At 39.1% G+C, this 17,039-nt stretch overlaps 1 protein-coding gene and 1 pseudogene across 1 annotated transcript; both read right to left on the bottom strand.

Annotated features, from left to right (window-relative positions):
• Positions 1-7,844: 7,844 nt before the first annotated feature.
• Positions 7,845-9,023, bottom strand: LOC132270048 (uncharacterized). Its single transcript, XM_059771261.1, has 2 exons — positions 8,181-9,023; positions 7,845-8,129 (listed from the first exon to the last, which is right to left on the bottom strand). The coding sequence occupies exons 1-2, from the start codon at positions 9,021-9,023 to the stop codon at positions 7,845-7,847; spliced, it is 1,128 nt and encodes a 375-aa protein (XP_059627244.1).
• A 3,342-nt stretch (positions 9,024-12,365) lies between these two features.
• Positions 12,366-15,314, bottom strand: LOC132271279 (putative pentatricopeptide repeat-containing protein At1g12700, mitochondrial; annotated as a pseudogene).
• Between the last annotated feature and the right edge of the window lie 1,725 nt (positions 15,315-17,039).

Below are 17,039 nucleotides of genomic sequence, written 5' to 3'. Positions count from 1 at the left end.
CATAAAATCAAAACTACAATTTTTTTTTTTTCCTTAATTTTTTTTATTGATCAATAAATCCTATCGTAGATTTTATTTTTAATATTATGAATCTATATTAAGAATCATATTGTGTAAATGTATGCTTTTATTCGTCTTTTGCCCTTCATATTATGTTTCTCCCTGATAATTAGATATAAAAAGTTAAAAAACACGACTTGTATCTTTTATTGAATTTATTTCCATCTCTTTCTCTGACCAATATCCATGTTTCAATTTTCCCTCCACTCCCCAGTATCAATAACACAAATGAAATAGAATTTACACATCTACCAATTTCAAACATTTGATTTAAAAAAATTAGGTTTTTTTAATTGTAAATTTTATGGAATTTTTAAAAAATTACTTAACCCATTTAGTGACTGTAGGTACAAAATTCCGCTCAGCCAATTACGATTGAGAAAAAATAATACAACACACTCAACAAATAATAAAAATAAACAAGAACAATATCTAGAAAAGAATTGAATTGCTCGCCCTTTTATTGGAGGTCTAGGCCTCTATTTATACACAAAAGTTGGTAAAATTATGGTAGGACTCGCGTTACTTGTCCTCCAATTCTTCCCATACATGACTTTCTTTACAAATAGAGTTCTTTCTATTGTGGGATATTTCCTACGTAGAACTTGCTTTGTATAAAAAATTTCCTTCTGGGTTGACTCCTTTGCTTAATAAGACTGAACCATATTTAATTATACTTGGGCCGGATGTGGTTTGGTGTAAGTGACTTAACCAACGGGCCAAAACTTCAACAGCAGTGATGTTGGGCTGATCGATACTCTTACCTGACCTTGGAGGCCCAACATAAATGATGATGGGTTAAAGCACAACGTAATTTGGGCTTGATCCGGATAGGCTTCTGAAATCTCCCAAATGCAGATTTATATAATGGTGACATATTCCGTTCTTATTGGAGGGAGATTTTTCCCTCTACACTTTGCCCCCAATTCCTCTTTAATTGGGTTACGGCTCCTAATTAAAGGGGAATTGAAGTTGTGCAGTTGTCATTCTCGCACGAGGCGTTTCCATTTGTGTCTATTGTTATTCTAACTCAAGGGCTTCTTCAAGACTCGTTTTTGTTCTCAGTGTGCTCATTCTGTCTACTGCGTTCTTCATATTCTCATATCTCTAGGTTAGTTCTTCTTTCCCTTCTTCCAATCTTACATTATGAGTACTTCGACTACTCCCGAGCATATAGAAATCGTAGACTCTGAGTCCACACCCTCGTCTTCCCCTAATCTCATTAGGGTTCCTCTTCCTAGGGTTTCAAACTTCCCTAAGCCTGCAAATGACTCGATTAATCAGCCGGATATTTCCCCAATCCAGGCTGAAACATCCACCTCTGGGTCGGACAATATTTTTACTAAGGAAGAAAGGAATGCAATTTTATCTATTCGTCGTACCCCGTTTTCCATTGAATCCGTAATGGAAGAGTTCGAGATTCCCGAGGGGGTAGAAATTGCAAAATACCCCAAGGGCGCCGATTTTTGCGCCGGCGAGGGCGTCGAAGAAGACGAGTTGCTCCTCTCTGTTGGGCATCTCAACGCTCTTAGGTTCCCCCTTCATCCTTTCTATCACTTAGTCTTTAACAAATTGGGGATTACACCCCTGCAAGTAAACCCTAACTTCCTTCAAGTAATCTCGGCACTCCTTATTCACCGATGGCTAAAGAGTCTTGACCTGACTCTGGCTGACTTACTGATTACTTATTTCAATTCTAAGCACGGGACCGAACCTGGTCGTTTCTTTTTCACCTCTCCCTTGCACCAAAGGATATGTACAGACCTCTCTACTTTTGAGAAGAAGTGGAAAGAGAGGATGATAATTGTTAAAGGGAGATGGGCCGTGCCCCAATCGAGCAAACTCCCAATCCTTCACAAGTTCGGGAAGTTAGGTATAGAACATCCCCCATTTCTTCATAAAGATTGTTCTGGCTGTTTCCCATGTCGAGTCTTATTCTTTCGATATAATTATGAGTTTCTTGGTGTTTTTTCAGTGACATTTCCTTCTTCTGCTGCCAAGAAGAGGTTTTCCTTCCTTGAAGGGCAAGTTTGGAGAGACCCTCCTTCAGTTGAGGACTTGCTTACCTCTGCAAACCTCAAAGCAGTTGCTTCCAGAGCTGTAGCCGCTGATCTCATAGACCTCTCACTTCCATTATTTGACAGCTTCCCATTGACTGAGGAAGAAAAAAAAAAGGGCTGAAGCCTTAAAGAGGAAGGCTGCAGAGAGTGCCCTATTAATTATGTTGCGCTCAAGCGAACAGGAGAAGGAGATTGACGAAATTCCTTTGAACAAGAAGGCGAGGTTGACTTCTTCTTCAACCACGAAACCCAAGGGTGTTTCCAACCCAAAAAAGCAAAGGAAATAAAGCTGAAGAGATTAACCCTGAAGATGAGGTCAGCGCTTACGTCCTTGCTGAGGCTTGGGCACCTAGGACTCCTTCTTTCTCAAGGGCTGACAAGGCCATCCTCCATATTGGTGATTCTATAATCACTGATCCATCTGCAGCGCTGGCTGTTGCTCGGGGAATGTGGCTCCCCAAGGATGAAGAAATTATTGGTAGAATGGGATTGGAACAACTACTCCCATCTGCCCCTGTTTGAGCCATAGAGGTTTACTCATTCCCTCTTCTTCCATTATCATAATTATCTCACTAATTTTCTTATATTGTTATTGTCTCTATCTGATAATGCAAGGCCTGTATCACACCATGGCTCTTTGTGCCACTGCTGAGGCTCAATCTCTCTCCATTTAGAAGCTGGAAAAAGACCTCAGCAATTTTGAGAAGAAAGCATCCCATGCCATTGTAAATACACAAATTGCATATGAGGCCAGGGATGTTTATAAGAAGCGTCTGGCTGCTTTTGATGCAAAAGTGGAGTCGCTGGAGGTTGAAGTCCAGCGTTTGAATGATGCCCTTAGCACCTGCATCATTGCAGAGAGGCAGATGCAAGGGCGTTACTCCAGTTTGGTGCGCTTATCTAGCGCTAAGGCCTTCAGGTCCGGCTTCAATCAGGGTTCAGGGGAAAAAACAACAGATCCCAAGGCTTTTGATACTCATATGGGGATGTCTTTCCCTTATGATGAGGGTCCAAAGGCTCAGGAAGCTGAAGTTCTTTTCGCCGAGATGGTGAAAGCTCATCCTGAGGTCCCTTCAGCTCCAAGTATCTCTACTCCTGCAACTGGCCCATCAAATCCTCCACCTACAAGTCCAGCTCTGGTTGATGCTTTTGAATCTACCCCGTTTGATCCGAAGAGGAAGTAGGACCAAGTACCTCTTTTTTATTTTTATTTTCTTTTTTTTTTGTAATGAAATAATATTGGGAATGACAGACATGAATGATATAACCATGTTTCTCAAGCTGTGTCGCCTTTATTCTGCTTCGATTGAGTATGCTTTTAATTGCACACACTTTATTGGATGGGATTATTTTTAAGGAAAGTACCCTGCTTGAGGGGTCCTTATCTGTTCTAGTCCGAAGCAAAATAAATAAGATGTGAAGAAGAGATCTTCTCTAACGGTTTATCTGATAATAGAGGGTGATTTAACCGTCAAGGGAACCCTTCTTGAAATGGATTTGTGTGAAGTAAGTATATTTATACTTGTTTCTTCTTGTAGTTTTTCGATGTGGGATAATCTCGTGGCTCATATTACCGAACATAGAGTCAGTGAATATGAGTGTAAGAGTAAGGTTTGTTGAGCCGGACACTTAGGGTCCAAAGAGAATAAATTATTCCCCGACGCTGAGCCTGAGGGGAGGTTTGCCGAGCCGGACACTTAGGGTCCGAGGCGAATAGGTTACTCCCCGGTACTGAGTCTGAGGGGAGGTTTGCCGGACCGGACACTTAGGGTCCGAGGCGAGTAGGTTACTCCTCGGCGCTGAGCCTGAGGGGAGGTTTGCTAAGCCGGACACTTAGGGTCCGAGGCGAATAAATTACTCTCCGACGCTGAGCCTGAGGGGAGGTTTGCCGAACCGGACACTTAGGGTCCGAGGCGAATAGGTTCCTCCCCGGCGGTGAGCCTAAAGGGAGGTTTGCTGAGCCGAACACTTAGGGTCCGAGGTGAATAAATTACTCCCCGGCGTTGAGCCTGAGGGGAGGTTTGCCGAATCGGACACTTAGGGTCTGAGGCGAATAAATTACTCCCCGGCGCTGAGCCTGAGGGGAGGTTTGCCGAATCGGACACTTAGGGTCCGAGGCGAGTAGGTTCCTCCCAGGCGCTGAGCCTGAGGGGAGGTTTGTATATATTTTTTCAAACAACTTATCATGAGACCGAAGACTCAAAAATGATAGGAGGCCAAGAAAGCGAGTAACAGTGGCTGGGAAGTTTCCTATTTGTTTACTTTGGAGATTTTCCTCCATTGATACTCCCTTCTTGGCAATCAAATGTAGTGAACTACGTATATATTAACTGCATTTCTTTTCTATTTCTATCCGATGTGGGACATAGACTATTTTTGTCAAAAAGGTCGGTGTAAGGAATACCTCTGGTATTGGGCTTGGCAGCCTTTAATACCAGTGGGCCCTCCTTACACCGCAATCAACTATTTGAATATTCCCATATATAATAGAATGTAACACATACTTTTTTGTCTATATGGGACAGAGAGTTTTAACCATAGGTTATAACTCATGCTTTAAAAATCATTGTGACGAATGCTTTTTAATTACTTGCTTCTAACATTGATTTGCATAAAAATTGCATAGTACGACTTGGCATGCATAAAAATCGCATAATCATAGAGTAGTATGAAAATTTCTTTGCATAAAAATTGCATAATGCGACGCAAAGTTGCATAATCACAGAGTAGTATGGCCCCCATTTTTATGGAAAGAAATAATGGAGTAGAATTGTACTGAATATAAAAGGTGTATTGCATTCCAAGGACGCGCAATGGGACGTCCATCAGCTTCGGCCAAACGATATGCTCCCTTCCCTACTACTTCGGTAACCCTATAGGGTCCGGTCCAATTAGGTTCCAGTTTCTTTACATGAGCTGTCTCTTACTTCAAAACCCAATCGCCTACCATAAAGCTCCTAAACCTGACGCGTTTGTTATAATTGTTGCGCAACTGTTGCTGATATGAAGCAAGCCTAATTGCTGCAGCATCCCTTTTTTCGTCCAGGAGATCGAGACTATGTTCGAGCTGCTGATTATTGTTTCCGTCAAGCAACAAGAATTTCCGAAGGGTTGGAACTGCCGCTTAGGTTGGGATCACAGCTTTGGATACATAAGCCATGGCAAAGGGACTTTCCCCCGTGAGCCGCCGTGAAGTGGTTCAATAAGCCCAAAACACCTGAGGTAGATTCTCGTACCATTTTGTTTTGAGTTTCTCCAGCTTCTTCTTTAAACAACTGAAAATGGTTCGGTTAGTTATTTCAGCCTGTCTATTCCCTTGTGGATGACTGACTGCAGCTAGCTTTTGTACAATTCCATGCTCAGCAAAGAATTTTCTTGTACTTTTATTGTCGAGGTTCTTACCATTGTCCATCATAATGACTTTCGGGACCCCAAACCGGTAAATGATGTTGTTCCAAAGGAAACTTTTTACCTGCTCATGGGTCACACTTGAGTAAGCCTCGGCTTCTACCCATTTAGTAAAATAATCTGTAGCCAGTAGCACGTACTCTTTTTGTTCCACGGTCTTGGGTAAAGGGCCCACCATATCAATCCCCCATTGTGCGAATGGCTATGGATTTGCCATTGCATGCAAATCTTCGGCAGGTTAATGTTTCATTGGATCGTGGCGTTGACATTTGTCACATCTCCAAGTATACTCTTCAGTATTCCAGGCCAAGTACGGCCAGAAGTAGCCTTGAGTTAGAACTTTATGTACAAGGGATCTACCCCCAGAATGGTTGCCGCAATCTCCATCATGGATTTGTTTTAACACCACAAGAGCCTCAGTAGGGCTTAAACATTTTAGGTAAGGACCTGAAAATGACTTCCGGTATAACTGGTTGTTAATGATGGCATATTTAGCTGCGGTGAGTCGGAGCTTCTGTGCTTCAGGTTTCTGGTTTGGAAGAATTCCATGCTTGAGGTAGGCTTCTAATGGATCAATCCAGCATAGTTCTCGAGGAATAACTGGAATCACCATTACTTCTTACTGAAGGTTAATGCTGGGTTCGTCCAAGACGTCAATCGGCATAATCCGAGTCAGATTTTCATTTGAGGATGACGCTGCTTTGGCCAATTGATCTGCTTCGGCATTCTCAATACGAGGTACCTGACAGAATTCGACTTGATCGAATCCTCGTGTAACATTCTCCACAGCTTCTTTATATGCCTTCATTCTTTCCTCTTTGGGATGATACTGACCTGTCACTTAATTTATAACAAGCTGTGAGTCACTAAAAACCTTTAAACAACGTACCTGGAGGCTACTAGCCAATCGAAGACCAGCAAGTAACGCCTCATATTCGGCCTCATTATTCGTAGCAGGGAAATTCAAGCAAATCGACTCCTGCAACTTGGTGTCTTCGGGTGTTGACATAACAATCCCTACCCCTGCACTTGTTTGATTCGAGGAGCCATCGACCCGAAGCTCCCACTATGGTTCAGGGGGTTCCGGCTCTTCGGCAGTGTCTTCATATTCTAAAAGAAAGTCTGTTACGGCTTGTCCTTTGTGCGACACCTTCGGCTTATAAGTTATGCCGAAGGAACTGAGCTCGATAACCCATTTGGTAATTCTTCCAGATAGATCGTGCTTGGAGAGTATACCCCGTATAGGATAGTTGGTGAGTACCACAATGCTGTGAGATTCAAAATAATGCCGAAGCTTTCTCTTGGCGTAGACCAAGGCTAGGATGATTTTCTCTACCTTGTTATACCGTGTCTCCGCATCCGTCATTGTATTACTTGTGTAGAAGATTGGATATTGCACTTGTCGCTATGCTAGAAATTGCTAAATACATAATAAGAACCTCCCCGGGTTTTGGAGCGAATAAAATTGGTGGTTCGGCCATATAACCTTTCAACTGATGGAGGGCCTCCTGCTGCTGAGGTCCCCAAATATCTTTATTCTTAGATCTTATAGCATCGAAGAATGGTTTGCACTTATCTAATAATCGGGATATAAACCGGCTGAGGGCTGCGATCCGACCGGTAAGAACTTATACCTCCCTACGATTTTTTGGTTCCTGATTCTATATGAGGGCCTTAGCCTAAGCCGGACTTACCTCTATCCCTCTTTTATTCACTATGTGGCCGAGGAATTGACCTGACGATACCACAAAGGAGCACTTGGATAGATTCAGCTTCATGTTGTACTTCTTCAAGGTATTGAAAACCTTCTGGAGGTGCTTCGGATGGTCTTCCTTCTTCACACTTTTGACCACCATGTCATCTATATATGCTTCAACTGTTTTTCCCAACAAATTGTCAAAGATCTTATTGACAAGGCGTTGATAAGTAGCCCCAACGTTCTTCAGCCCGAAGGGCATGACCCTGTAACAATAAGTCCCATTTTCTGTAATGAAAGCCGTTTTTTCTTCATCTTCAGGGTTTATAGGAATTTGATTGTATCCCGAGTATGCATCAAAGAATGTTAACCTCTCGTAGCCGATAGAAGCATCAACCATCTGATCTATCATGGGCAGAGGGAAGCTATCTTTAGGGCAGGCTTTGTTAAAGTTGGTATAGTCTACACAAACCCTCCACTTTCCATTCTTCTTTTGTACGACCACCACGTTTGACAGCCATTGTGGATATTGCACTTCTCGAATGAAACCTGCTTGCAACAACTTGTTCACTTCTTCAGCTATAAATGCGATTGTGCTCGTGGGCAAACCTTCGGTGCTTCTACTTAACCTGTTTGAACTCCGGATCCACCTTCAGGCTATGGCAGGAGACTGAAGGATCGATTCCTACCATGTCCGAATGATCCCATGCGAAAGCATCTGCATTGCTCCGAATGACATCAATTAATGCTTCATTTTCTTCGGATGTGGAGGAAGAGCCTAAATAAGTGACCTTCTGAGGGTCGCCGAGGATAACTTCCACGGCTTCAAGGGTCTCCTCTGTAGGCTTCACAATTTCCTCTTCCTCCTCTACCTTAACATACTTGGGCAGAGGGCTCTGTGATTGCTATTTAGGTATATTTTTGGAAGCCACACCTGGTTACTACTGAGTAGACACCTTCTTTGCTTCAGCGTGTGTCAACATATAGCTTTCCTTCGCAGCGACTTGATCCCCCCATAGATTAATCACTTCTTTTCCGTCTGGAGCCAAGCACCGCATCACTTGGTGAAGGGTGGACGGAACTCCTCTCATTCGGTGTATCCAACCTCTCCCCATGATGAGATTATAAGAAGGATGGATCTCTGTTAAAACAAAGTTCTCCTTCAGAGTCATCTTTGCCGCAGTTACGGATAAGTCTATTACTCCAAGGGGATCTACTCTTGTGCCATCGAATCCCATCAATGGGCTAGAGGTAGGTCGAATAGATAATGACGAGATCTCTAGCTGCTCAAAGACCGTCTTTGTGATAATGTTGGCACTACTTCCTGGGTCTATCAAAACCCTCTTGATCATACAATTGGCCACTAAAAGACTGATGACCAATAGATTCTCATGGGGGAGTTGAACTCTGGATAGGTCACCATCTCCAAATCCAATACTGATGCTACCCGAAGCGATAGCATTGACCGAGGATATCTTCCTGAGCTTATGGGCTGCCCTCAATCTGGATCTGTATACCCCCTCGGACTCTTGATCATCTTCAGACCTGCCATGTATCGCATGAATGACCTTTACTTGCGTACCTTCTACCTTGCGAGGATAGACCTCGCGGGGCTTTACATACTCCTTTATCATGAGGTAGTCCGCCAACTCACCTCTGGCTATCATATTTTCCACCTGTCGCCTAAGGGATCTGCAATCATTGGTTGAATGCCCATAATCTCGATGATAAGCGCAATATTTGCTTTTGTCCCTTTGCTCCAGGGGTTGCTTTATTGGTTGCGGGTCTGTGAACTTCATCTTATTCTCTTGGAAGAGCCGAGCCGAGGTAGTTCGGAGAGGTGTAAACCCTTCCTCTATCCTTTGCCTCTTTTCTGGTGCCTGGGTGATCGGCGTTGAGGCGCGTTGGCTTTTCTGAATCTTTGAATTTGGAATTCTTTCTCGAGGCTTGTTCTCCACTATCACGAGGGTGGCGTGCTACGCTCGGTGGGCTATATTTTCCTCGAGCCGAATGTAGATCTGGGCCTTGGCATTGAGAGTCTGCATATTGGGAGGAGAATATTTGACCAAAGAAGTGTGGAACTTCGTCCCCTGAATCATCGCAAGTTTGAATGTTTCTATAGCAGTCTCGGGATGACAATCTGCTATTTTCGAAGCTTCCATGTTGAATCTAGATAAGAAATCCTACAATGTTTCCCCCTTCTTTTGACTTACGGTGAAGAGGCTGGCAATACTTTTCTTTTGCTTCTTGTTTCAATATTGTGCCAGGAACATGGTGCATAGAGTTACGTAATCAGGGATGGACTTATGTGGCCTATTCTTGAACCACTCTAGTGCTGCTCCTGTCAAGCTGGTAGGAAAAACTCTGCACATCCAAGGGTCATTACGATCATCCAAAGCCATTTTTTGGGCGTAATGATCTAGGTGTCGAGAAGGATCCCCCGTTCCATCAAACTGAGTAAAAGAAGGCATGGTAAATTTCTTGGGCCTCTCAACCATATACACATCATCAGTGAAATGAGTTTTGACCAAGGAGTTTTTGTGCTCTCTAGCCATCTCAGCAGGTGTTTAAATCTTCAGAAGTCTTTTCTCATCAAAGGCATCCTGAACACCTGCACCATCTGGAATTCCATTGGACCACACCGTGAGCTTATGGTTAGACTCGACTTGCTCGTCCTGCGTGCGACGAGGGACGTTATCTGAAGCCACAGTCTCGGATCTTGCCCTCTGTTGTTGCTGAACCTCATTTGGCTAAGCCTCATTGGGTCGTGCCCCATTAGGTGGAAGCCCGGTAACCGGAGGAATATTCTGATTAGGGGGTGCTGCTGTGTCACCCATTGGTGGCGGTGGTGCTAACTGAGCCATCGCCGTTTGCAGAGCGTTATTCTGCTGTTGAAGCAAGGCGATCTGAGCCACGCTTGCTTCATTTGCCTGACGAAGTACGTCAAACTGGTGTAGAAACTCTTCACGCATCTTCTGCATCAACTCCGTCTGTTGATCCGTTGAAGATCCTCCGTTCGACATTCCGGATGGTAGTTGCAGGATTCACCTGTGAAACAAGAGTGGGAATATATTTGCACACGTTCCCACAGACGGCGCCAAAGTGTAGGTGCAAAATTCCGCTCAACCAATTACGATTGAGAGAAAATAATACAACACACTCAACAAATAATAAAAATAAATAAGAACAGTATCTAGAGAAGAATTGAATTGCTCGCCCCTTTATTGGAGGTCTAGGCCTCTATTTATACACAAAAGTTGGTAGAATTATGGTAGGACTCGCGTTGCTTGTCCTCCAATTCTTCTCATACATGACTTTTTTTTTACAAATAGAGTTCTTTCTATTGTGAGATATTTTCTACGTAGAACTTGCTTTGTATAAAAACTTTCTTTCTGGGTTGACTCCTTTGCTTAATAGGACTGAGCCATATTTAATTATACTTGGGCCGGATGTGGTTTGGTGTAAGTGATTTGACCAACGGGCCAAAACTTCAATAGCGGTAATGTTGGGCTAATCGATACTCTTACCTGACCTTGGAGGCCCAACATAAATGATGATGGGTTAAAGCACAACGTAATTTGGGCATGATCCGGATAGGCTTCTGAAATCTCCCAAATGCAGATTTATATAATGGTGACGTGTTCCATTCTTATTGGAGGGAGATTTTTCCCTCCACAGTGACACATATATAATTTATATGTCTTATTAAAAATGATTAGGGATTAATATATTTAAGAATGAAATAAATGAAAATTCACACCATATATTAAATGTGTGATGAGAAAATAAAAAATAATACAATTCAAAACAAATAGTGTGAGGAAGGAATAAATAAATAAATAAAGTGGCAATAACCTTCTCATGCTTTACTTACATGTTTTTCACATTCTAAAACCAAAAACAACAAAGTGATTTTTATATGCTTTAACTTTCTAAAATAAATAAATTAAATATTAGTGTTTAAGTACTATTAACCAAAAAAGTAGCTTGTAGTACTTTCGTTACAGTGCCTGTATTTTAAAAGAAAAGGTAAAGGTTTAACATAATAGAGCTTTCCAAAAGAAAGCCAAAATAATTCAGGAAAAAAGAAAAAGAAAGCCAATAAATTCTAAACTGTGTCGAAGAATTATTTCTCCTTTATACTGTTTTGAAACAAATTCTATGGAATATTCTGGAGCTGGCTCATGTTGATTGTCATTTTCATTTGTTTTAAGCTTGTCCTTGTTCAAAAAAAAAAAAAAAAAAAAAAAATTTTGAATATGGAATGAAATTGGTAATTACTAGTAATAACTTTTATTTTGTTGTTAATTGTAAGCCCAATTTATTATAGATAATAAAATATGGTGCAAGAAAAATACATGTTTATAAATCGAATAATATAATTTGATTTTTTATTTATTTAAAAAGTGTTAAAATATTCTTCATAAAAAACGACGAAAAAATTACAAACATAGATATGTTCGGGTATAATATTTTTTGTTTAAAAGTTTGCCATTGAAAATTCGGCCACATATGTATTGTTGTTCTTCGCTTATGCCTATTATATTTTCATTTCAATGAAAGATTAGTAATAATATTAATAAAAACTTTCATCGTGTCACATTTTAAAAAGAATGTAAAAATTAATCAGAAATAAAGTAAATAAAAGCAATTTATTCATAACCACAACATTGTCACAAAGATATCCCACAGCTATAACACATACATTCCTACGAAGGAATCGTGCTCGTATTATGTCCATATCGGATACCAACACTTCTCAGACACGTGTCCGACATTTTATATACGTGTCCGTAAATAAAAATAAATTTTTATTGTTTTGGACATTTTGCCGACATTTCTTGACACTTAAACTGACATTTCAAGCATTTATAACACAAAACTACCTGATAATCTTGAGAATATATAATATGAACACATTTTTAAAGTGTCCAACTTTTTTCTTTAATAAAAAATAACATTATACACATATGATCGCAAGTGAAGTATTAAATAATATTTGTTTATTTAAAATAAAAACACTATTACAACAAAGTAGTGGAATAATTGTACATATGATATAAAAGTCATCACACTTCTTAATATAAAAATTATGAATGAATTAAAGTTTTATAATACTATTACTCAGTATATGTATATAAATAAAAATTCATATTTATGTATAGCCGTATCCAAGCCGTACTCATGCCCTACTTTTTCAAAAATTGACGTGTCGATATGTCATGTCGTATCCATATCCCGTGTTACATAGCTTGTCTAAAACAAATATAGCATTCCTAAGTTTGAATCAACTTTCATAGCTATGAAATCACTCCAATCTCAGTTGATACAGTTGCATGATATGGTCCCATGAGCTTATGGTATTCATACTATTCAACTATTTTGGCATATAATTTTGTGAGGAATGACCTTGCAGATAAGCAAACATTGGTAAATTTCAGTGTCTCTCTGGGACCATTGAAACACCAGTACCATATGGCGAAGGAAAAAAAAAACCAGTACCATATGATTCAGCAGCAAACTACGCTTTCTTCATAATCTAAGAATAAAGTAACTTCAACTGGAATATAAAGGAAACAGTGCATCTGAGAGATGAGAACAATTTCTTGTTGTTCTACCAGCAAATAACCTATAAAGGATCTGATGGATCCATAAGAGGTGCCAAAATTTTTCCCCCTGTGAATAACAAAAAAACAATTAACTACAAAGGTAAGAAGGGCATACATTGTATGGTATCATTCCCATATGCTTCAGCAGCAACTGCTCTTTCTTCACAGAAACAATCCCTTGCCCGTTCTCACTAAGCCACCTTCCTTATCCCATCTAGTCAATCAGTTTAATACAACAAATCCCTCTGTCATTCTTCTCAAGTTCCCAAACATCACCCAACTCGGGTTCTCTCCTTCATACTTCCCATGGAACAATAATTTCACCAAAAAAACACGAAGAAGACACTGATGCAAGCATTAGTAGGCCATACATACAGCACACAACAAGGCCAACAGAATATGAAACTTTGACCTAACATCAGAAAAACCAATAACGATCACTGAAACTTATTGAGCATCTCCAAAACTGACTCATCCAATCCACTATTATTTGATAAATTCAATAATAGGGTCATAGTACATGCATCAGCAGAGAATCCTTTCTCAAGCATTTCTTGAAGAAGTTGCATTGCCCTTAACGTCTCATTGTTTCGAAGAAATCCCTGCACAATTATATTGTAATTGCAACCATCTAGTGTACAACCACTCTTTTCCATTTTCTTGACCAACATGTTTGCTTCACTTAACAACCCTTCCTTACAGAGTCCATTCATCATAATAGCATATGTGCGAACATTAGGTCGCAACCTTTTGGAAGAAAGACTATAAAAGAGTTCCCTTGCAACTTTAATGTTTCCAGCTTTGCACATACCATCAATGAGGATGTTGTAAACCACAATATTAGGATGCAATCCACTTTCTTCCATCTCTCGAAACAAGGCCACTGCCTCAGCAAGACATTGGTTTTTACACAGTCCATTTAACAAAGGAGAGTAGGTCACAAGATTAGGATGTTGGCCACGGGCTCGCATCTCATTCAGAAGTTGTTGCGCAACTAAAAGTTTTGCCACAAGGCAGAAACCACCTATAAGAGTGTTGTAAGTAACAGTATCAGGAATCAATCCTATTTGAGAAATTTCGTGAAAAAGTCTAAGAGCGTCATCCATTCTTTGCTTTTTACAATATCCATTAATTAGGATGTTATAGCTCTGAACATCAGGGGCACAACCCCTACCAACCATGGAATCGAATATCTTCTTTGCCTCATCAAATTTGCTTTGCAAACAATATCCGTCCATCAGTGCATTGCAAGTGACTGTATTAGGCTCCACACCTCTTTGAATCATCAATTCAACTATTTCTACTGCTTCTGAAATCTTCCCTTCCTTACAAAGTGCATCCACCAATATATTCAACGTTTTTGCATCTGGTTTGATTTTTTGGTTAACCATTTCATTCAACAATCTTGTAGCCTCTTTCCACTGGTTTGAATTGCATAGGCCATGGATTAAGGAGTTGTAAGTGACAACGGTTGGTGAAATGCCTTTACGGATCATTTCTGAAAAGAAGTCAAAAGCCTCAGCTACCAATCTGTCCTTGCAAAGACCGTCAATAATCATATTATAATGAAAAACATCAGCTACCCAATTTCTCTCTTCCATCTTCTTAACCAATTCAATAGCTGCGCTGGTGTTCCCCGTTTTGCACAACCCATTTATAATCGTTCCGCAAGTAACTTTATCAGGTCGAAATCTACTGCCTGATCTATTTTATCCTCGCTGCAGAGTCCCCTCATCAAAGTGCTGAGCATTGTGCAATCCACTTCATAACCAAGCTTCAAAGTTCTCCCCAGAACAGAGAAGCCCAAATCGACCCGATTCAAATGGCAGTAGCAATTCATCAAGATGGCCAGAGTATAAGCGTCTGGTTCAGCTATTCCTGAGGACTCCATTTGGTTAAGCAAAGAAATTGCAGTGGTGTAATGTTTCATTCTCACAATGGCCCCTAACAATTTAGTAAAATGCACAATTGAAGGAAGAGGTCGCATATGAGACATTTGATCAAACAGTGAGAGTGCATCGTCAAGGTTAGTGAACTCAAAACAGAATTGATTTCTGACAGACTTGGTAAAGTTAGGTTTTTGATCATTACCAGTTTGGGAATGGAACGAAGCCCTTGAATTGTCTCTGGCAAATGGATAATCAATGAAGAAATTTAAACAATGCTTAAAAAGAGAAGTTGTAGACATACGGGTACCTTTGTGGAGAGAGGAAGCACCAACAACACTTCTTTTAATCATCTTTTAGAGAAAGCCTTTCTGTGTGCGCCGGGTGAAGCTGGTTGGGTTGGCTATTTTGTTCTAGACATGTTTCAGCACCTGAGACTTCATTTAGACGAAAATAAACTTGTTTGTAATTATATTTAATGCAAATAAAAATATATATATTACAAACAAACAAATATTAAGGTGCTAATCTAATTTAAGAGTGGGGCTGTTATAAATTTGCTATCAATAAAAATCATGTTATGTGTTTGGTAATGCCTTTTATAATATTAAAAGTATATATAAATTATTTGGTAATAATGTTGTGTAAAGCATTTTTATTATTAATTACTATATTAAACATACACTAATTTAAATATATGTTACAACTGGAACAACCGAAAAATAGTTTAAAATTTTCACTCTACGCATGTTATAGTGTCTGTGTGGCTTATCAGATATAATGTAAACAATAACATTGATGCAAATCAGTAATAGATAAAATTGTATTTATAAATAAAAGTGAGGGATTATATTGTCAAAAAAAAGTAGTTACCTAACTATTTCTCGAACGCAATTCCAAAAGTTATGATTTCTAGCTTCACGTAAACACATTTTTTTTTATAAAAAAAAATCTCTACAACCTAAACTCACTTTTTAAGATTAACTTATAATAATAAATAAAGCATGTTATGGCACACTAATTTCACAGGATAGTTTACGATCACTATACCAATGAAGTGTACTAAAAAAACGCTAAAATGACATTTTTAAATTAGTCATTACATTTTTAAAACTTACAATATTTTTTTACCTAACATGTTTTTATGTTTTTTATTTCAAAAAATTTGCAACAAATACATATTACTAAACATGATTTTAATTACTATTCAAAACATAATATAACGAAAATACTTTGGGTTATAACAAAACACACAACTAAACAGGCCCTTTGTAATTTAGCTGAATACAAAATCAACTAGAGGTTAAAATAATTTTTTTAGTGAATTGGAATAACTCTTTCGGACTGAATTGTGATAGGGATGTCAAACAATACAAGTGCACTCGGATATGGCTTTCATTTTTATTAGTTTTTTATTATTTTTTAGCAATTAAATAATTAAAAATTTGAATACACTACAGGGGATGATGCAAAGAGAACAAAACCCAACCAAACTTTCAATAAGAACAAAATCTATGATGAGAGTAAAAAAATCATGAAGATTCCAAATCAGAGTAAATGGTAACTCCCACTTCGATATTCTGGCAATCATTCACTCACACCAATCAATAATATTCTGTGTTTGAGCCCTATCTCGTACCCTCCTGCACAATAAAAAATTCGTTACTTTCAAATTATTAGTGATGCACGTTAGAAAAATATTGTAATATTTGCTTTGCATCTTAATATTTTCTTAACATGTATCACCATCAAGAGGGAACAGGTTTAGCATGAGAGGATTTTGATCCTCCCCTCTACCAGCCAGAAAATAAATTCAAGGGGACGAAATCCTTAAAATCAAGAGGCAAAATCCTTAAAATCAATGAACATTACAAAATCCTTAAAATCAAGAGGCAAATAAGAAAAGAAATTATTATAAAATAATATGCAAATAAAATTGGAGAACTTTTAAAGGAAAAAGAAAGAAAATGAGAGATCTTTGAAAGGAAAATAAATAGAATTTTTTTTAAAAAAATAAATAAATAAATAAATAGAATTTGATTTAAAAAAGAAAATTGACTTTTTCTGTAAGGAAATTAAACAAATTTAAAGAGTAGAAGAGAAAAGAAATAAAAGGTCAAGAGATAATATTAGGAAATAAAAATTTTAAGGGGCCATTATATAGATTCTCTCACATATATATGTAAAAAATACAAAAAAATTACTCCATACTATATATATATTATAGTTGGGGCATGTGACCCCAGCCTATACTAGCTCCCCCCCTGCCTCGACCCACTGAGAAATTATTAGATGATTCTAGATCATTGACACTTGATGC

This window comes from Cornus florida, unplaced genomic scaffold (assembly GCF_030987335.1).
Source record: "Cornus florida cultivar Cherokee Brave unplaced genomic scaffold, ASM3098733v1 CherokeeBrave_3.0.0_Hap2_Chr08, whole genome shotgun sequence".
Taxonomy (NCBI): Eukaryota; Viridiplantae; Streptophyta; class Magnoliopsida; order Cornales; family Cornaceae; genus Cornus; species Cornus florida.
Note: the sequence above shows the minus strand (reverse complement) of the source record. Positions and strands in the feature narration are given on the sequence as shown.

Excerpts from the sequence above, each read along its gene's own strand:
- LOC132270048 (XM_059771261.1), bottom strand. The coding sequence starts at position 9,023 with ATGAAGTTCACAGACCCGCAACCAATAAAGCAACCCCTGGAGCAAAGG. Across the intron at positions 8,130-8,180 it reads CACACGCTGAAGCAAAGAAG|CAATCACAGAGCCCTCTGCC; the intron begins GTGTCTACTCAG and ends ATACCTAAATAG.